The 22,435-nt window shown below is 42.6% G+C and overlaps 1 protein-coding gene across 1 annotated transcript; it reads left to right on the top strand.

The window, feature by feature from the left end:
• The first annotated feature begins 6,307 nt into the window (after window positions 1-6,307).
• Window positions 6,308-7,250, top strand: LOC147903022 (uncharacterized). Its single transcript, XM_087374236.1, has 2 exons — window positions 6,308-6,421; window positions 6,744-7,250. The coding sequence occupies exons 1-2, from the start codon at window positions 6,329-6,331 to the stop codon at window positions 7,119-7,121; spliced, it is 471 nt and encodes a 156-aa protein (XP_087230362.1). The 5' UTR covers window positions 6,308-6,328; the 3' UTR covers window positions 7,122-7,250.
• The last annotated feature ends 15,185 nt before the right edge of the window (window positions 7,251-22,435 follow it).

Here is a 22,435-nt window from a genome sequence, read left to right on the forward strand (position 1 = left end):
AAAGGAAAGAGGGAAAAAGAGGGAAAGAAAGAGAGAAGAAGAGGGAAAGGAAGGAGAGATTGGAAAAGAGGAAAGAGGGAGAGAAAGAGAGAAGGGGGAAAGAGAAAATAAGAGAAGGGGGAAAAAAGAGACATATGCTCATGCTTATGCATGAGCATATGTCTACTTCTCTTATGCTCATATATAAGCATAAGCATGAGCATATGTCTCCTTTTCTTATGCTCATGCTTATGCTTAAGCATAAGCATAAGCATAAGCATAAGCATAAGCTCATGCTTATGCTTATGCATGAGCATAAGAGAAGGGGGGAAGAGAGAATAAGAGAGAAAGGAAAGAGGGAAAGAAAGAGAGAAGAAGAGGGAAAGAGAAAAGAGGAAAAAAGAGACATATGCTCATGCTTATGCATGAGCATATGTCTACTTCTCTTATGCTCATGCATAAGCATAAGCATTATTATGCTCATGCTTATGTTTATGCATGAGCATAAGAGAAGGGGGAAAGAGAGAAGAAGAGGGAAAGGAAAGAGGGAAAAAGAGGGAAAGAAAGAGAGAAGAAGAGGGAAAGGAAGGAGAGATTGGAAAAGGGAAAGAGGGAGAGAAAGAGAGAAGGGGGAAAGAGAGAATAAGAGAAGGGGGAAAAAAGAGACATATGCTCATGAGCATATGTCTACTTCTCTTATGCTCATGCATAAGCATAAGCATGAGCATATGTCTCCTTTTAGCATAAGCATGAGAGAAGGGGGAAAGAGAGAATAAGAGGGAAAGGAAAGAGGGAAAGGAAAGAGAGAAGAAGAGGGAAAGAGAAAAGAGGAAAAAAGAGACATATGCTCATGCTTATGCATGAGCATATGTCTACTTCTCTTATGCTCATGCATAAGCATAAGCATTCTTATGCTCATGCTTATGTTTATGCTTAAGAGAAGGGGGAAAGAGAGAAGAAGAGGGAAAGGAAAGAGGGAAAAAGAGGGAAAGAAAGAGAGAAGAAGAGGAAAAGGAAAGAGGGAAAAAGAGGAGGAAATAGATTGAAGGAGGGAAGAAGGAAAGAGATTGAGGGGAAGAGAGGGTTCCTACGCCCATCACTGCAGCTAGCGCTTAAGTAGGCCAATGCAAATAACAAAAATAATAAATGGAAAAAAGAGAAAGCACTTACCTGAAATAGTATGTCCCGCTCGGTGTTGTGGACTGGCCCTATAAAAGAGAGGAAACATACCATTTTTCAAATAAGATGTTAGAGGAAGGAGGAGATTACAAAAGTAACTTCTTGAAAGGAGGAGATTGAGGAGACAAGGAGAAAGAGAAGGAAGAGAAATACAGAAACGAGGTGTCTTTTTTCTTTTGAAATCTCGTTTTTTGTTTCAATCCTTTGAAAACAAGCATGAAAACTAGTTTACAGGTTTAGCAATACAAGGAGAAGCACTCACAAAACTAAAGCTAACAAACAAATAACCTACATTGTTGAAACAAACTCACCTCTTAAAGAACTTCCTTTCAAGAAACCAAAGAGGGAAAAGGGTAGAGAGGGAGTACAAGAGCTAGGAGAAGGGTGAGGAGTGGAGAATAGAGTGGGAGGTTGTCGGAAATAGGTGGGAGGTCGTCGAAAATAGGTGGGAGGAGAGATTGCCTTGCTTACTTGAGAGATTAGAGAAGGGGATAAAGAAAGCGCCGCACGATGGGAGTCTCAGGTTTTAACCCACAGCATCGCTATATAGCGACGAAACTGCCAGCCCAGTGGGTCTTATCCACCACCACAGACATGCTTGGGAATTGTAGATGCCACCACCTCTAATCACTCATTACCATACAAGTCAGTATTGTCGCCTTGAATTAATCAAAATTCAGGCCAACCACCGTAGTGGCTCTCACCTTGATAGTGTAGTCAGGCTACAACCACCGCAATGGCTCTCACCTTGACAGTGTAGTTGGGCTACAAACCAGTATTCCATTCCCTTTTCCTTCATTGTTTCATCTTCTATCCCTCTTGACCATTTCTTTCTCCCTTGCAGTCGGATTGCAAACTCAAGCCTCCACTATTCCATTTCCTTCATTGTTTCAGCTTCTATCCCTCTCGACCATTTCTATCTCCCTTGCACTCTTCCTACAACTTCTATCCCCTCTCGTAAAGGACCCTGCATAGTTCGGGAGCTCCTCACACAATCTTTTCGCCCTCTCTGTAGCACAGTGCGAGAGCCCCTCCTCCCCTAATCTTAAAATCGTGACATATGTGAGCTCCTCTCTCGCTCTTCAAAAGCCCAATTTGGATTCTCTCCAAAACTTCACCAGGTTGGTACAAGAGGTGAACATGAAGGAGGGGCAACTAGTCTGTCAAGGTCAAAAGATTATCATCAATGAAAACATGATTGAAAATGCTCTAGGAATTTCTGGAGGCAATTTGCAAGCACACTTTTTTGAGAAGCAGTGGAAGAGACAGGATATTCTACATGTATACCCCAACACTCAGATTAGTAAAGATGGTGGAGTCAAGATTTCGAGCTTGCCAACAGATCTCCAAGATGTGCTGAAGAATACCATTCACTTCTTTCTTGATACGAGAGGAACCATGAAGTTTTGGTAGGTTCAAGTAGTAGTAGTAGAGAAACTGAAAGGACGTGATGTATCTTTCTCAAGGGCGATCTCCAAGAGTGTGTTAACCAACCTAAAGAATTGCATGGTGGATGGCAAATCCCAATTTTCATCTCAATCCACGGGAGTTGCAATGCACCTAGCATCTAGCCTCAAAGGGATTTTTGAGCAATATCATAAGCAAAAGTCTCAGAAGGTAACTTTTCTACAAGAGAAAGCCACCAATGCAACAAAGGCAGCACAACTTGAGAAAAGTCTCAGGGAAGGTGCAGAAGCCAAGGTAGAGGAGGCACAAGCGAGGGCCTTGTAGGCACAAGAGCAAGTTGAGGCCACTACAAAAATGGTCAACATGGAATATAAGAAGCAAAGAAGCACATGAAGGAGCTTCGAGATAGGCTCAAAGAAGTAAGAAGTGCCGGGGACATGGCATACAAGGAGCTAGAGAAGATGTAAAAGGAGCTTGAAGATCAGGTGCCAAAAAGGAGGGTCTTTACAAACGGCTTTGCAACATGTAGAATGCATTGAACATTGAAAAAGACCAGATGATGATGCAAGAACTACGAGAGAGCTTCAAGGAAAGGAAGGATGGGGAAGAGAGCAGCCGAGGTGGAGAGGAAGCTCTCCAGGCCACGAAGGATGCAAAGAGCAGCCATGGTTGAGCAAGTTACAACCATCAGCCATAGTGGAGCAATTCGCAGTAGCCATGGTGAGGGTTGTTTTTTCAAAAACACTATTGGAATTCCAAAGAGCAAGCTACAAGACCCTGCAACAAGATTACGATAGGGTTGTGCACGAGCTTGCCGTGGCTTTCGACAATTATGAAAAGTAGTCCGTCATCCTAAGAGATTTCCAAGCTAGAGTGGAAGTCTTGGAAACAGCCCATGAAGATGTTTTTATGCAATTTAATTAGCTTCAATAGATGCTGAGGGATTCAGATGAAGATATTGCACAAAGTGAGCAAAAAGTGAAGGAGATGAAGGAGAACATTCGCAGCCTTAGGATGAGGTAGGAAGGAATCAAGAAGCAACTTCGTCATGTACAGAGCAAGGTTGTGGTATTGATGGCTGCAATAGTTAAATAGGATGCCTATCCTTCTATGCAGCAGGGTACAAAATGCATGGTCTGCCATACCCTATTCATAGATGACTATTGTATCCGATGGCCTGCGTGCTCCCACCTTGTGCACGTTCTTTGCTTTGGGGTGTTTGTGCATACAAAATCTAGCTATAGATAATGCCATTTGCCATTGCCCAAGTCATGGAAAGATCAAATGTGCGTGCCTAATGTTGGGATATGAGTGATCAAGGGTTTGCTAGGTGCATGTGTGCATCCACTAGTAGTCATATGGTTGTGTGTGTGTGTGTGTGCATTCTCCCCTACCTTCCTTTACCTCACCTCATCACCTTTATCTTGCCAGCCATCCTCATGGCCACTCTCTTCTTCACAACTGGCTCTCTTTGCTACTCAGCTTACATCATGCAAATTTCCCCTACCCTCAAGGAATTCCCTCTATGTCCACCTTTACATTCATTAATCTTCCTCACATCAAGTGGAAATGTCTCTTTGTTATACTCTCTTGTTATATATATATATCATTATGGGAATTTTGGACTCAAAAAAGGCCTCATAAGGAGTGGATTATCAAAATGGATTAATAACTAATAAGGCTTACAAAGGGTCCCATCACCCCATATGGGGACAAAAAAGTACATCTCCCTAGGCCCTTGGTGGTCCCCAAAAGTGCACCTTCTTCTCCCAATTGGATGGCCCCCCCACTCTCAAAAAGTTAACTCTCCTTACAACCTTTAGGTGGTCCACATTCCCAAAAAGTATCTCGCGGGTACACTCTAGCCCAAAAATTTGAAAATTTTCAAAAATGCCCAAAATGGTCCAAAACTCTTCAAAACCTTTCCCCACACCATGCCTATGCACCGAAATCACTTTTCAACATCTAAATCCTACTCGTTCTCACCGTAATCATCTTCCAATCTCACATTCATACTCTCTCTATCGTAAGCACTTTGCAACACCCAAATCCAATTTCTTCTCATTATTTTGTCCCAAACTTTCTTCCATTGATCCTATTATATCTTTCCATTGTCCCAAACTTGTTTCCATTGATTCTATTCTATTCTTTGAACTAATCCAAGGCGCCTTTTCTAAATCTCTCTCATGGCTCCATTGGAAGGTCACACCAACAAGCCACAAAAAAGCACCTTGCACATTGAAGTTGCACCAGAGTATGCCACGACTCGTCAATGTTATGGCCACAAGGTTGTCGACAAAGATACACTAGATCAATTATGACAACAAGGAACAAAGCATGTCGACTTATGGAGTGTTGGTGGACTCTATCTAGTGGATCCTTTGACAAGTGCTCCACCTTTGTTTGAAAATCTGATGAGTTTGATTCAATACGTAGGAGATGTGGTCTTTAAGGCTTACTAGGAAATTGTAAACGCATCGGCCATTCCAATGCTGAAGCACACTTTGCGAAGGTTCACTTGTTGAGAATGGAAGGAGAGACAAAGATACTTAGAGATACCGTGCATAACCTCCACTATGCACGACAATATCAAAGCTAATTAAGGCACAATATACAATGAGATTACATGATGATAGAAACATAGAGATGCACGCATAAAAGTGAGTTTTCACTCAGGGAGATACACAAGTACACGTAAAATACAAAAGGGAGAGGCAAATGCAAAGATAACGGAAGAGAGGTGAAGGTGGTTGGAGGGGTAGAGCAAAGTGTGAATCACGCACAGGGGAGAAAGAGGCACAAGGAGGAGGTAGAATCACAACTAAGTCGAAGCGATTGCATGGCATGAGGAGGAGGGAGGAGAAGAGGGCGCAGCACACAAAGCAAGAAGAGGGGGAGGAACCTGCAACTCGAAGAGAGGTAGGAGGAGGAAATAGTGTGAGGTCCTCCCAAACTAAGTTATAGGAATTTGCATTTTTGAGACACATTAAAGGGGTATGAAGTTTAGTTCATAAATCTCTCTCTCTCTCTCTCTCTCTCTTCCAATCTCTCACTCACTCACTCACAGACAGACACACACACACAATGTGTTAATGCATTTGCACTTGGAACTTTGCTTGGAACAAATTAAACAATCAATGTCTCCTTCATTCGTGTACTAGTGTGCTATAACGTTTTAAACTTAATCGCGTCCGATTGGGGATCTCAACCGAAAGTGATGAACGATCCTGGCAACGCAATTCCGGAGCTCTACTACGAAAGCACACGCACGCCAGACACGAGGACGCACTGAATGCCCATTGCAAGCTGGCGGCAATAATCCACCCTCACAAGCCACCGCCCAAACACCTAATCGCTGAAGCGCAGTGCCACGCGTGCGTGCCTTGGAAATCCACATCTGCCAACTTCCAAGGCCCCCAAAGGATCGACGACAGGGAGGAGGGCGTGGTCAAATGTTTGGTGCGAGAGAGAGAGAGAAAAACATGGAACTTGATGGAAGCACTACGTTGCATGGAGCATCGAAGATTGCGAGCAAGTAAAAGCTCTGGACTCTAGAGTCTGGGCTCGAACTTTCGACTGTGAGATTGGTCAAAGACCGTGGAAGATGAGAGCTTCTACGTCATAGCAACGACATGGGTCGCATCAGCTGCAGTAGGTTTTTCCTTGGTAAGCTTGCAGGAAGATCCGGAGAAGCATGGACAAGCTAGGCAAACTTGATAAAGACCAACGGGGAGGACGGCGAAGCTTCTCCCAGAATGGAATTATGGAGCTTATGTCGTCCTTAGCTGGAATACGGTTGCAGAGTAGTGCAGATACTTGCAGCGTGTTGCGAACTGTCGTTGTCAAGTCTGATAAGGTGACTTCCTGACTGTTCAGCAACTCAGTTGCTCCCATTTATACATCAAAGCAGGCGGTTTGGCATTCAGTCCGCAAAATTCTTTTGATTTGCATCTTGTAACCTGCACGGACGACCCGAGACCTTTGTGTTTTGTTGCCTTCTTATTCGGAACCTGGATACACGCAAATAGATAGTCCTTCTTCCCTGCGGTTCTTGTGCAAGAGCGCTTTGATCGAAAGTCATGAATACCAGCGTCCCTAGTCCCTCGGATTTTTTGCATCCCCGTACTCAGACCAAGCCTGATGCTAATCCCGCTCAAGCATGTATCAGAATTGTGCAGATCGCCCCTCCAATTTTCGTGGACGCAAAAGAAGAGGACTTTCGGTCTCTTGTCCAAAAGCTTACTGGCAAGAAGCGCAGGTATACTTGCAGACAGATCGAAGGTGCTGGAGAAGGTGAAGCATCCAATCCTGCGAAAAGAAAAATGGTGAACTCTACAGTACAAGTGGAGAATCATAAACGCCTTCCACAACGAAATTGCGCACTAGCGCCCATTGTCTCAACGGGAGGCCGGCCGGCAGAAGAGATTAATTACGGCGGCCTCTCGGAGCAACAGGCTTGCAGCTTCGTGAGCCTGGTTCAGCTGCAGGCTGCTACCGATGCATTTCTCCCGTGGGACTGGATGAGGGTACCGGCTTTGATTGACGAAGAAATGTAAAAGTAACTTATGCCCATGCCGGATTAGTAGAGCCCCGCGTTCTTATATTTCCATGTTGTGGCAATGTACTGTCGCAAGAAACACGTCTAAAATAATTCCGATAGCAAACTCTTACAGAGAATTTGTAATTCGCAGCCAACACACACCTATCGCTTTATTGTGTGCCTGTGTGCGCGCGCACGCCTCTGTATGTGTATTTGTGTGTATGTGTGTAATTCAGTGAGAGCTTCTTCTCAAGCTCTTTTCGAGAATGTTTCTGAGCTACAGCCATCTCTCTTCGAAGTGTGTGTGCGTGTGTATCTTTTTTTTCTCTTCAATCTTCGTATGATTCACTATTTAGTTGGAGTATTTCCTTCTATCACGTAACTTAGCAAACGAGATGCTGGCTCTCTATTAGCTGGAGTATTTCCTTGTGTCACGTAACTTAGCTCCTGTTGTTCAATGAATTAGCTTAAAAGTTTTTACGGATGATGATACAGTCAGCACGTAGCCTGTGTACGGAGTGACTGTCTACACAGTGTCTCGTTCCTGGTGATTTATAAATCCTGTTAACACTTGAATTGAATTTTCAATACTACTTGAGTTGATAGTCGTCATAGATTGTACATGAAAGTACAGAAAGTTAGAAATTACAAAAAGTTCAAATTTTAAATGGACGAGTAGCGTGACCAGGGGCCTCCTTCCATCTCTCTCTCTCTCTCCACATATGGATCCCTTCCTTAAAGAATAGTAAGATGTGCATATGATTGTTGCTCACTTATAAGTCTCTTGTGATGGATTATGGAGTTTTTCCCATGACATAACAATAAAGTAGAGCCAGCCCTCCATATTTAAAAATCATGCAAGCAAGACTTTGACCTTATGTCCACAATTCTGATCATGAAAGCCCTCTTTGATCTTGTCTCTATCCAGAGCATACCCACTCATAATATATTGAGATTGAAACTACATGTGACGTTTGTGCTAATGTTTGTTCAAGTCTGTTCTTGCTTTCTCGGTAAGTTTGCAACAGTTTTCCCCACATTAGTGGCTCTTAAAGCATCCCTAGAGTGATGGCTCTTACATTCCTCCCCTTAACCAGTTCTTCCAAGGAAGGAGGTTGAATTTGTCTGTCCCCCCCTCTCTCTCTCTCTCTCTCTCTCTCTCTCTCTCTCTCTCCCTCCCTCTCTCCCCCCGTTTGTTCCCTGAAAAGATAAAAAAATACTTGTTTTACTAATGTTACATTAACATCTCTCTCTATTACACAAACACACACAATAGGGCCTCTCTCTCTCTCTCTCTCTCTCTCTCTCTCTCTGTGCAAAGGAGGGCATGCATGGAATCCTTTTTGAGTGCCACAGTTTTCCCCACATTAGTGGCTCTTAAAGCATCCTTAGAGTGATGGCTCTTACATTCCTCCCCTTAACTAGTTCTTGCAAGGAACGAGGTTGTATCTGTCTGTCCCTCTCTCTCTCTCTCTCTCTCTCTCCCTGTTTTATTCCCAAAAAAGACACAAAAAACATTTCTTTTACTAATATTACATTAACATATCACTCTATCACACAGACACACACAATAGGGCCTCTCTCTCTCTCTTTCTCTCTCTCTCTCCCTCTCTCTCTATACACGCATGCTCTCTCTCTATCTCTCCCTCCCTCCCTCTCTCTCTCTCTCTCTCTCTCTCTCTCTCTCTCTCTCTCTCTCTCTCTCACACACACACACACACACACACACACATACACACACACACACACACACAATAAGGCATGTCTCTATCACACAGACACACACAATAGGGCCTCTCTCTCTCTCTCTCTCTCTCTCTCTCTCTCTCTCTCTCTCTCTCTCTCTCTCTCTCTCTTTCTCTCTCTCTCAAAGGAGGGCATGCATGGAATCCTTTTTGAGTGCCACATGGCAATCCTTGAGCACTTCTTTTAAGATAGGAGACACACCTCTCTCTCTCTCTCTCTCAACACACACACACACACAATCTCCCTCCCTCCCTCCCTCCCTCCCTCTCTCTCTCTCTAGTCTCTCTCTCTGTCCCCGTTGTGTTCCCTAGAAAGAAGAAAAAAAACATTTATTTTACTAATGTTACATTAACATCTCTCTCTATCACACGGACACACACTATAGGGCCTCTCTCTCTCTCTCTCTCTATGTGTGCAATGGAGGGCATGCATGGGATTTCCTTTTTTGGTCTCTCTCTCTATCTACTCTCTCTCTATCTCTCTCTATCTACTCTCTCTCTCTCTCTCACACACACACACACACACAGAGAGTCTCTCTCTCTCTCTCTCTCCCCTCTATCTCTATCTACTCTCTCTCTATCTCTTTTTCTTGTCTCTCTCTATCCCTCTCTTCTCCCTCCCTCCCTCCCTGCCTCCCCCTCTCTTTCTCTCTCTCTCTCTCTCTCTCTCTCTCCTCTATCTTTATCTACTCTCTCTCTCTATCTCTCTTTCTTGTCTCTCTCTCTATCCCTCTCTTCTCTCTCCCTCCCTCCCTCCCTCTCTCTCTCTCTTCTCTCTTCTCTCTCTCTATGCTCTCTTTCTCTCTACTCTCTCTCGATTTCTTGTCTCTCTCTATCTCTGTCTTCTCCCCCCTCTCTCTCTAATCTCTCTCTATATCTCTCTTCTCCCCCCCTCTCTCTCTCTCTCTCTCTCTCTCTCTCTCTCTCTCTCTCTCTCTCTCTCTCTCTCTCTCTCTCCTCCCTCTCTCTCTCTCTCTCTCTCTCTCTCTCTCTCTCTCTCTCTCTCTCTCCCTCTATCTCTCTCCTTTATCTCCATTTACTCTCTCTATATATCTCTCTCTCTTGTCTCTCTCTATCCCTCTCTTCCCCCCCCCCCTCTCTCTCTCTCTCTCTCTCTCTCTCTCCCCCCAGTAAATTAAGGTGCACTTCGCCGTCGTGGATCGTGCAATCACTGCAATGCTAACACACCGTAGGTCCGTCGTGGATCCCGCCGTGATCTGCTATGTCAACGGGCCATCTCATGACATGTCATCTCTCCAACTGTTGTTGTCATTAGCCCGTGCACTGTTTGATAGACTGGTCACTGCACTGCAAGTCTACCAGCATGCTCGAGACTAGACTGGAGTTTTGCCAGTCTACAGTTCTGCCACGCTCGAGACTAGTCTGTAGGACAGGCTCAACCCTCATCATCAGTCAAAGAAGGGGATAGAGACGGACATGTGGCAGCATATGTACTACCTTGCAGCCACCTCTGCTTTTGTCCATTTCTCCTTTTTGCTGAGAAGAGGACTCCCCTTTGAGGGGCATGTGGATTCTTCAAAATATGTAAGTATAGAAGAGGACTCCTCTTTGAGGGACACACTACTACACACGGATCCTATTGTGACGTTTACGTACCGATGTTTAGTGCCCGCTTAGCATTAATCATTGGTATGAAAAGTGGGTTCTGTAAAGCATCGCTATATAGCGACGCTTGCCAAAAGTTGCTATATAGCGACTTTTATAAAGGTCGCTATATAGCAACACTTATATACTATTTTATAGCGATGTTTTCCAAAGAGGTTTCTTTTTCCATATAGGCCTTAAAAGTTAGTTTTTTCCAATGACAAATTTTTTTAAATTTTCATACATGTTTGATCTCATAGAGAATAAAAAAATGAGAGCATGTACATCAAGCCTTTGAAGCTCATATATTCATGTCCAAGTTTGAGATGAGAAAAATCAATTAAGAGCATTTACATCAACTGTTTCATCTTGAGCCAAGTCTAAGGCGCCAAACAAGTCTATCTCCAACTCTATACCGAGTTGATCTCCTATATCATCATCGTACTCTAGCATCGTACGTTCACCTAAAAGTATTTGATCATCTTCTTCAATAAAGTGTGGTGATTCTTGATGATCGTTGTCTTCTTCCTCAATATCGTGATCTCAATCTTCCTCCCGTGCGATGTCATTATGCGCATCTTCCTCTTGGCTCATATGGTGATCTACATCTTCTTTGCTAGATTCATCAATTGGATCCGGCATTGGAGTGGCATCTCCATATCCACATCTCTATCTTCAAAAATTTGCTTACTTTGTGGTGCAACTTGGATCATGTACCACCATCTTGGATCAGAATGATCCGGATGAAAAACCACCTATATTGAAGATGGGTGCCAAATGTTGTCAATTATATATATGAAATTATGCTCAAGTACATGTATCAATGGATCTTTAAAAACGAAGACTTCGATTAATTAAATCATTAGTATGCACCTGCTCACAGTGCTCGGGAAGAACAAAAGTATCACTTTCATCAAGCTAATGTTTGGTGGAGTCTATTGCAAAGAAACCGCTACTATCTTTTCTCACTGTCGCATGGGGCCGTTGTAAATAGTTCTAAACCATTTTACATCAAGAATGAAAATACTAAATCGTCTGAAATCAACTTCATAGATGTCGCGTATGGTTCCACAATAATCCAACTGTGAGGAGAGAAGATTGGTATCTGAAGCACTTGCTCGGCTATCTTGTGTGAAGTTAGCCATGACTCCACAATCATACGTGACTCTCTTTGAATCGATGCGTTCCACGTGAAAATGTCATCCATATGACCATAATGCACTGTACTTTTTGTACTGTAAAAGAGCATCATTAAAATAATGAAGATGCATCTATTTTATAGCATATATTGCCACAAATAATCACTTAATTACGTCAAGAGGTAAGAAACTTACATGCACCATACATCTAGATGATAACTCTCGCTCGCGCTCGTTTATTGTCTCTCCATCATGTTCGGCTTTACGTAGAGCCAGTTGTAGCCAATCAAGTGACATGTGAGTAGGGAGAAGAGCCAGATCCTGTGGATATGGTTGTGATCGCCCGTACATTACTCTCAATCTCGTCCTTGCATTTATTCTTTCTGCTTTGGCCACTTCATATCTCTCAATCCACTTCTGCATCTCAGGGCTATTGAGGATATAAAACTTATTGAATTTCTCCATTTGCTCTTCGCTCATCTTTCTTTCAATTCCTTTTCCTTGGGGAACCTCGCCAATGATGCAATCATCATCCTTGTTATGCCAAGCTTGCAGCATATCGGGATCCGTGGATGCAAGAAACTCTGTGATATATACTAATGACTCTTGCACAAGCCATCCCTCTACCATGCTTGCTTCTGGTCTTGCTCTTTGTCTTACAAATCCCTTTAAAGTTTTCATAAACCGCTCAAACATCCATCGACTATGAACGATACCTGCTATAGCCACCTCATCAACTATGTGCACAAGCAAGTGGACTTGAGTTGTCATAATGCTCGAGGGAAAGTGCTTCTCAAGCAAGCATACGGCTTCGATGGATTCCACCCTAGCCTTCTCGATGCTTGATATGGAGATCTCTTTTTGAGATATCCACCTATTTCACATGTCCATGTAAGATATTTTCATAATCAGTCTACAGATTAATCAACTTAAATTGAAGAAAATAAATTCAATGCGATTTGATAGTAAGCATACCTCACAATACCACAGATCTTGAATATAGCATTTCTAACATCTTCTTGTAAGCACCCTTTTATTGTAATTGGGAGGATGAACTATCAAAGCAACAATGAAGTCATGTCAACAATATAACATAATAATAATTACCAGCCACCATAGTGGCCCACAATTACTCACCTTCCAGCAATTATCACCACCGGGCTTCCATGCATGATTACGACGATGAGTGCAGTAAAGTACCAGTCACCAAGCTTGCATGCTTAGGAGAGTACTAGAGTGCATGGTAATGAGGGATTAGAGGTAATTAGGTAATTAGGCTTCATGATTTACTTTTGTGGGAATTACTGCCCGGTGGTGGTGGCTATCATCATCCACGTTTGTCGTTGCTACGATTCCACCAAGCTGGCAGTTAAAATTACCAACCACCGCTCACCCACCACCAAGCTTAAGCATGCATGATTACTATGAGTGCAGTAAAAGTTACCAGCCAGCGGGCTCGCATGCTCAATAGAGTAGTAGAGTGCATGGTAATGAGTGATTACAACCACGTCTATCATGGCTAAAATTCCACTAGGCTAGCAGTTAAAATTACTAGCCACCACCACTGGGCTTAAACATGCATGATCACTATGAGTGAAGTAAAAATTACAAGTCACTAGGCTCGCATGCTTAGTAGAGAACTAGAGTGCATGGTAATGAGTGATTAGAGCTTCATGAACTATTGCTTGGTGGTGGTGGCTCTCATCAGCCACATCTGACGTGGCTAAGATGCCACTGAGATGGCAGTTAGTTACCAACCACCGAAGTGGCCTGCTCATCCACCACATCGCGTCTGCTTCATGATTATCAACCCATCTAAGGGTGGCACCTAAGATTCCACTGCCATGGCTTGCAATTAATATGGATGGAACCTTGGGCTCCAGCCACCATGGTGGATCAAACTTTATAATATATATAAGATCCGTGGCAATTGGCATTTTACTACGTTGCTCTCATCCGCCCCTTTTCTACTACTTTGCTCCACACTCTCTACTACTTTACTCCACACCCCTCCTCCAGCTCTTTTCTGCCCCTGCTCTACTTTGCTCCACACTCCCTCCTCCAACTCTCATCACTCATCTACCCCCCTCATCTGTTGCTCACCCACTCATCTTCACCATGCGTACTACCAGCCCCCCTCGATGCTCTGTGATCCCAATGTTATCTGCCTTCTCATATAAGGTGATTGCATTGCACTCACCTAGAGTAGAAATGGTAGCACTAGTGGAGACCCTTCATTACCATAGTTAATTCCCCCCACACCATGTCACCACCTTAAATGACATGCTCACATAGGGCCTCTTTATGGCTATGCTATATGGGTTCCAGGCTAGATGTCAATGAAGGCCTTAGTATTTTTAGAGTAGGGTATCCTCAACTTGTTGAGGGGGGGCGTAACCTGAGTCCTCGCAATGTGCATGGTCTTCGACCTCTCCTTCATATCCTCCTTTGGCTCCCTAAAAATTTTTAATGCAATAAGATAGACTGGCAGAAAACTGAATTGTACAAATTCCCTCTTGCTCAGACAAGGGCTCTCAGCAATGGCTGGATGTAATATTTTGGCCTTTAAGGCTCTCGATGATCTTTTGTCTCACTGGATGTAATGTTTTGGTCTCTAACGCTCTCACCAATTGCTGAGTTTTTATTACATTTATGTAATCTCTTTTTGTTCAATTTGAGGCTCTCAGTATGCATTATTGTTAACTTTTATATATGAATGGTTATGGTTCCTAGCTACTGTAATCTTTTGGCCTTTAAGGCTCTCAACAATTTGCCAAGTTTTTATAAATGTAAGATCCTCTGTTCAATTTTTGCTCAGTATAAGTTGTTAATTTTTATATAACCTGTTATTGGATGTAGATGTACATTGTAATCTCTTTTGATCGATTTTCACTCAATAAATTGTACTTTTTCCCTTATTTATATTACTACAATGAGGACTAAAATGCCAAGCAAGAAGGACTACCATTTCCTTGGTTTATGACCAAAATGGTGCTAAAATAACTCCAACAACCCACTCTTGTGGTTGCATGGAGATACATCTAGAAAAATACAATTAAACTTTTAGAAAATGCAATTGATGATATGGCCCTTGAGGGGTCCCCTCTAGGGGCAAGGGCCATATCAACATGCATTATACAACATCCAGGATGCCACTGGATAGAAATGGCATGTTGATATGGCCCTTGCCCCTAAAGGGGACACAATAAGGGCGATATTGTTAATTGCATTTTGCTTGGTTGCACAATGGAATACATTTTCCTTGATACACAAATATATAACTCCAAGGACCAGTGCGGTGGCTATCATATATCTCCTTCTATTTGCCAGCATGTTGATTTTCATAGACCTCCTCCTGTAATATGTAAAAATAAGTAACAGAGCTATAACTCCAAGAACTAGTGCGGTGGTCTCTCCAAGACAATCTTGAATTATGGGCAATGATAGGTCATCAGGCTAGAGACTGCGCTAAGGCAATGCTTAAAATGATAGATTGCATCTCATTATTATGCCAAAAACCAACACGATGGTCTTTCCAAGCCAACGTATGATTTGCATGGGCTGTGAGCAAAGATGCAGCATAAGGCTGCATGATGACAAGTGGTTAGGCCAGAATGATAGATTGCATCTAATTATTACACCAAGAACCAGCCCTGTGGTCTCTCCAAGCCAACCTTGAATTTCAATGATCTACATGGGTGCAGTGCCCAGTGACAGGTGGTAAAGCTATGGCAAACGGCTACGCGATGATAAGTGGTCAAGCAGCTTAGGTTACAGACTGCACTGCGCGAAGCAGTGCAGAGATGCCGTGTGTTAAGCTATGCAGTGTTCAGAACAAATAGATTGTGTCTCATTATTACGCTAATGTGCTTTCATGACATCAGGAAAATTTTTGGTGAGAGCGCAGGTCCGTGCAAAATTCAAATATTGTGCCAAAAGCACATTGCATCGCAACCCTAAAATGTCCCCAAAAATAGTTTCGCAATTGGATACACCCAAGAAGACGTTGACCCTCATGTGATTTATGGAAAAAAGGTTTGGGCAAATTTGAGTAAGGGAAGAGTCAATATTTCCTTCCCCAAGTGAAAACCTTTTATACAAGGAAAGGCTAAACAGGCTTATTATTAGGCTTGGAAAGCTAGGTTTGGGGCACTACTAAACCTAGAGTGACAACATTTTGCATGGGGCATAGAAGTGTGACTCATCAAACCCATCATCAAGCATTCATTTAGCATCATCAGACGATATTGTTCATTTCCATCATAGCATAAAGGATACATTACTGACTTTATTAGTACCACATCATGGACACAATGGGGGCCATAATTAGTGCCACATTAGGCCCTACTTGCAACCTCATATTGCCACCTCATACAAGTGACACATCGTGAAGGACACATTAGTAGCTCAGTTGGTGAGCACTACATCACAGACATGCTTGGCATGCTTGGTACCCCATCAGCCCCTACTTGTCACCTCATACTACAACACCATACAAGCCATATAGCATAAAGGACAATCGACCACTCCGTTTGGTGCTACATTGTAAGCACCCTTGGTGCCATAGTAGCCCCTACTTGCCACATAGTCTTTTTCAGCTCCATGCATACGTGCCACATCATGAGGGAGTGATGCCATGTCGTCATCATTGATCCCACATCATCATGCATGAAATCTTCATGCTTGTAGGCATCATGTCATGTTAACTCATCCTCTCTACCTCTATGGATGCAAGGTTGGATGCATGCAAGATGTAAATTGATGTATCTAAGCATTTAACCTGCATTTCATTTAATTATATAGTATTGCTACATATTCCTTGATTAAAATAACCCAAAATTCTAAGAGGAAATTAATTATTCAAATGAACTATTGAACAATTAAGTATTGCTACATATAGATTTATTGAAATCACCACAAATTCTAAGAACTTGATTATCCACATTGTATCGACCAATGAAATCAAAAAAATATAATTGCAGTTATTATTCCATTCTTTCATATGTGGTTTTATTTAAATAATCCCAAATTATGAAAAACACTTGATTCAATGAATTATCATTAACTATTCAAATTCGATTATATTACGAGAACCACTAAATTTAGTCTTCTATTACAAGCCATACAATTTAGTCCAAATATAACCATTCCTATGCTTCAACAAGTTTTGGTACGATTTTGATACTTTGAAGTGCAACAATGGTTGATGGATGCATATTTTCTCCTACATGTTTGTACATGCATGTGTAAAATTTTTTAAAAAAATCTTGCTTGCTCACCTATAGTTAGTGTCCATTGTACATGCAACTCTGTAATAGGATGAAGGTTTCTCAACTTAGTACCCATGCAAGTTTTGGCACCAATCCTACATTTGGACATGGGGATGCCAGATCAGGATTGCATATTTTCTCTACACATACACATGTCCATGTACCACATTGGGAATATTGTTGCTTTCCCACCCACACAATCAGTGTTGGGGGGGGGGAGAGAGAGAGAGAGAGAGAGAGAGAGAGAGAGAGAGAGAGAGAGAGAGAGAGAGAGAGAGAGAGAGAGAGAGAGAGAGAGAGAGAGAGAGAGAGAGAGAGAGAGAGAGAGGAAGAAAGGGAGACAGAGGGGAAAGAGAGAGTGTGGGGAGGAGAAAGAGAGAGAGACAGAGAAGAGCATACATATATGATCTATATTTATTTATAATTAATATAGTAATAATAATAATATATGTATGTTAAGTCTCGCAACACTCCGTGCAGGGTCATACTGAATAGTCTGCTGTAAATCACAACACCTACGTAGGAGCTACCACGGGTCATCACATCCTGCAAGCAACAGCACATAGTCGGTCAGAACAACCGGCTCTGATACCATGTTAAGTCTCGTAGAGCGTGCCACATGGCAAACACCAAGTACAGAGGGATCTCACTCCTCTGCCCCATAGCAGTGTCAAACCCTCTCTCCCCCAAAAAGGCCGTTAGGATTAGAGAGAGGGGGATACATCCTTCAATATATGCAAGGGATCCAATCCTTTCTACATTGCTTATGGGATTGGACTCCCACAATTCCACATGTCAGCCAGCGGCACAAGGCCCCAATATCTTCATATTAATCAACCCACACAAGGGGGTGCCAAGGATGATTGACCCATATCCAACATTGCCCACCATGATTTTCATAGGCATCTGCATAGTGATTTGGAGGAACTAAATCTAATTATTTTTCTTCATGCAGATGAGACAATGACCATGGTGGGTGCATGCTTCCAGTCCTAAACAAGTTGAATGGACACCTTTAAACTCAAGCAATCTTATAAGAGTCTCATGGAATTGAATACATTAGTATAGTGAAATCCAAGGGGATGTCTAGCTCCTTTAGCCATGCATTTTCAACAAGTAGTTCAAGCGCTTGCCTGATAAACCTAAGTCCCTTACGTAGTAAATGTAGGACAAAGCTTGCGAACTTTGCAAACGCAATCTTTTCGGACCTTTTAGGACTCATGTGTTCCACTGGCTCAATGTTGCTAGCAAGATGAATAAATCCTAATAAATCTCATGATGTTGGCAGAATTTTAACACTTACCCTCGGTCTCTCTCTCTCTCTCCCCCCCCTTATGTGTGTGTGGCTGTGTGTCTGCACATGTGAGCATGGTGTTTGTGTGTGCACATGCACATGCGTGTCTCTCCTGCAAGTACTCTTTCCCCTCAAATAGTTTCTTTGTCCCCTCTTACTTTTCCTTCTACTACAACAACTCTTTGCCCTCCTATAGGCACTTTTCCCCTCTTGCTTTTCTCTCTCATATATGATACAATTGCTCTTTCCCCTCCTAAAGCTATTGTTTTCCCAATAGGCATGGTTTGGAACAAAGTGACACAAGCTGGAAATGTTGTAAGCTCTAGTGTGTTCTGGAGGCATGGTTAAGAAGAAAGTGACACAAGCTAGCAATATAGCGTGGTCAAGAAGAAAGTGACACAAGCTGGCAATATTGTGAGCTCCAGTGTATTGTAGAGGCCCTAGTCAAGAACAAAGTGACCAAAGCTACTAATATTGCAAGATCTAGTGTGTTCTAGAGCCATGGTCAGGAAGAAAGTGACAAAATTTGGCAATATTGTGAGCTCCAGTGTTCTAAAATACTAAAAATGAATTGGATGATTTGAACTTATAGTTTGAGTAACTAGATTGTCATGGAAGGTTTTGCTAACGGTCCACATAAGCTTCCCAAGAGGAAGAATGTCATCTTGAACTTCAAGAAGAGGAAGGATCTCTTGCTAAGTTACAACAAGTGTACAAGGCAAAGGACACATGCCTTGCTTCTAGGATACCATCACATTGTAAGTCATTGTTTCTATGTACCTTCATTGCCTATCTTCTTTACAAGTGTGGATGTCAAGAGTCTATTTTAACGTAGGAGGAGAAAGTATTGGAATCTTTGATATGTAAGTCCATTGCTCTTCATGAGTGTTTAGATATTATTGGTAATGGATTGTCTCTAAGCTATGTGCAGGAATACCTTTTAGTCATGAATAATGAAATGTAGAGTCCTTCAAGCTAGTACAAGCTTTCTAAGTTGGGCATTTTGTAAATTTTATAGCTTTTATTCATGACTTGCAGGACATAAAAAACATTGATGCATTTTATTTTGATGGTTTTATTCTTTTATTCATGACTTGGAGGACATAAAAACATTGATGCATTTTATTTTGATGGTTTTATTGTGTGGTTTCATGTCCAAAGTTTTTAGGTAATACGTCTAATTTTTCATGCCTAAAGTTTTATAATTTATACCTTTTTTTTTGTATATAAAGGGGTAAGAGGCACTTTCACTTCACTTTTCTTCTAGAAACTATCATTGTTCTTTGCTTGCATCATGCAAAGATTAATCACGATTAAAGGATACAATGCTATGATGGTAAGCAACCTATGTATTGATTTAAATTTACGGTATTTTAAAGTGATGTGCTATGTTAGGTCCGAGGAGGCATGGATGGTCTTGAAAAATCAGTACGAGACCACGAATCAGACGCGGATTCAGAAGTTGGAGACTCAACTCGTGAACGAGAAGTTGTCTGAGTCTGAAGTGACACAGAAGTTCATCACCAGGGTGAAGAATCTGTGTGATTAGATGACTACGATTGGCATCACCATCACCAGCGAGAATCTAGCACGAAGGTGCATACGGATTCTCCCACCAAAGTACGATGGTCTTGTTATGGCGTTGAATATGCAGAACAAAAATCCACCCCTCAACTTTGAGGATTTCAACGCGATGCTTCTGGAGGAGGAGATGCGTCAAAAGACGAGGACTGGAGAAGATTCGGCTTTCTGGACCGGATCAAAAAAAGGTAAGGGTAAGGACTCTGGTAACCCATCTTCTTCTGATGATAAAAAGAGAAAGAAGAAGATCAAGTGCTTCTATTGCAACAAGGTAGGGCACAAGCAGAATGAGTGCCGAAAGAAGATTGTAGATGAGAAGAACAGAGTAAAGAAAGAGTCTAGCAGCAACACATAGGCAGCACCAATAGAGCTGTTCGTAGCAATTGAGGAGATTTGCACGGAGGCAGTTCATGTACCTGCGGATGAACCTTGGATCATTGACAGTGGTGCATCGCACCACATGACCAATCGAAAGGATTGGTATACCTCTCTATAGCTGGTAGGGAATGACATCCTGGTAGCAGTCAACAATGATGCAAAATGTCTAGCAAAAGGAAAAGGTACGATTGCTCTCAAGTCAAATGGAGTTGTAAAACAATTCTCCGATGTCCTTTATGTGCCAAATATTAAGAGGAACTTGTTGTCCGTTTCCACGATCACGGATCAGCAGGACCTCAAAGTTCAATTCGATAAGAATGGTGCACAGATTCTAGATCTTCAAGGGAAGGTCATTGGTAAAGGTACACAGTGCAACAACATTTACGAACTCTCAGCTTTCAATGCTCGAGCAGATGTGAAGAACACTAAGCTGTGGCATGAGAGGTTTGGTCATCTAAACCTTAGTTCTTTGAAGGAGATGCATAAAAGTGAAATGATTGCAGACGTACCAGAAATTTCAGATCTGCCCGATGTATGTGAAGCTTGCATGATGGGCAAGCAGCATCGGCAGCCCTTTCCTAAAGAGGCCAATAGGGCAAAGCCTCCTCTAGAGCTCGTTCACATGGACCTCTGCGAAAAGATGGAGATGGAAGCTTTGGGTGGTTCCTACTACTTCATGATGTTGATCGATGACTACAGTAGAAGGATATGGATATACTTCCTGAAGACTAAAGACGAGGCTTTTAGTAGGTTCAAGGAATGGCATGTAATGGTTGAGAACCAGGTTTTGAGATCCCCGGTTCAGAAGGTAAAGTCTACAAATTGAAGAAGGCACTTTACGAGCTGAAACAGGCCCCACGAGCATGGTACCAGCGAATTGATGCCTACTTTCTGCAAAACAAGTTCAGGAGGAGCCCATCTGATGCAAATTTGTATATCTTCAGAGAAGGAGGTAGGTTTATGATCATGGTCCTTTATGCGGATGACCTTGTCATAACAGGGAACCATGAAGAGAAGATCTCGCAGACGAAGCATTTGCTAGGAAGAGAGTTTGAAATGACTGATGCATTTCTGTTTGGGGATTGAAGTTTGGCAGGAGCGAAACAGAGCTTCATTTCATAGCTGAAGTATGCTGGAGAGCTACTGAAGGCATTTGGCATGGCTGCAGTTGGTACTCCTAAGGAGGTTGATGTGAAGCTCTCAAACGAGGATTCATCACCACTGGTGGATGAAGCGAAGTACAAAAGTCTTGTGGGCATCTTGATTTACCTGTGCAACACACGGCCGGACATCAGTTTTGCGACTGGTGTACTAAGTAGGTTTTCCAATAAGCCCCGGGAGAACCATTGGAGGGCAGGGATGCGGGTGCTGAAATACATCAAAGGCACACTTGATTATGGCATCACCTATACCAAGGGCAATATCTTGACCGGATTCTGTGACTCGAATTGGGCAGGAGACGTGGACAGAGACGTGGATAGCAGGAGATCAGTGACAGGGTACTGTTTCTCAGTGTGTCATGGGTCAGCAAGAAGCAACCCACAGTTGCTCTTTCTTCTACCGAGGCCGAGTACAAATCAGCATGCTTTGCTTCTTGCGAGGCAGTGTCGTTGAGGAGGATTCGCACTCCGGTGGAGTTTATAAACAGCTCTATTTCCAAAAACGTTTTTCAGTCCGTGTGTTGGACCCAGTGATTGAGACCACGGTTTCCAAAACCGTCTGTCCATTTCGTTCCGGATGCCCAAAAACCCCTACTTGTCAGTTCTTACGCGATTCGGTGGACGATTTTTAGAGTTATAGATCTCTATGTATTTGATTTCATCACTCTGTTATGCATTTTTCATTCTAAGGTTTAGAAACCTTAGATTTATGCCACATGGCAGTGGATAAGTGTTGACTCCCATTTCTCACTCATCGGTTGGGATTTTGGAGTTTCGACAGAAGAGAGATATTTGTAGATTTTCTTGATGAGTCCGATTATGCAATGGCGCCCATGTTTTGAGGCATCTCAGGTTCTATTTTCAGTAGCGGTCATTACTGTGGACTATGATTTCTTGAGCATACCTTATGCAGATCACTCTAGTTGCAGTTTGAGCAGTGTGTGCGCTCATTCGTGGTGTGCATTGGGCTACAGTGGATGATTTATAGGCCATTTGGATGCATTGCGATCCTTATTGGATGCATTGATAGGCCCAAATTGCCTTGTGGGATGCTATTTTTATGGATGCTTTGCACATGGATGCTATTTTATGCTGAGGGACAGCTTTGACACATTGCAGGTGATACATTGATAGTGCTATGCTCTCTTGGATGAGATA

Source organism: Dipteris shenzhenensis, chromosome 4, assembly GCF_047967505.1.
Source record: "Dipteris shenzhenensis isolate YYH24624 ecotype China chromosome 4, Dip_SZ_1.0, whole genome shotgun sequence".
Taxonomy (NCBI): domain Eukaryota; kingdom Viridiplantae; phylum Streptophyta; class Polypodiopsida; order Gleicheniales; family Dipteridaceae; genus Dipteris; species Dipteris shenzhenensis.

What these genes read in the sequence shown, in the direction of transcription:
- LOC147903022 (XM_087374236.1), top strand. Translation starts at nt 6,329, where the DNA reads ATGGAGCTTATGTCGTCCTTAGCTGGAATACGGTTGCAGAGTAGTGCA. An exon ending in TCGTTGTCAAGTCTGATAAG is followed by an intron (nt 6,422 to 6,743) that starts GTGACTTCCTGA and finishes AGAATTGTGCAG; the next exon opens with ATCGCCCCTCCAATTTTCGT.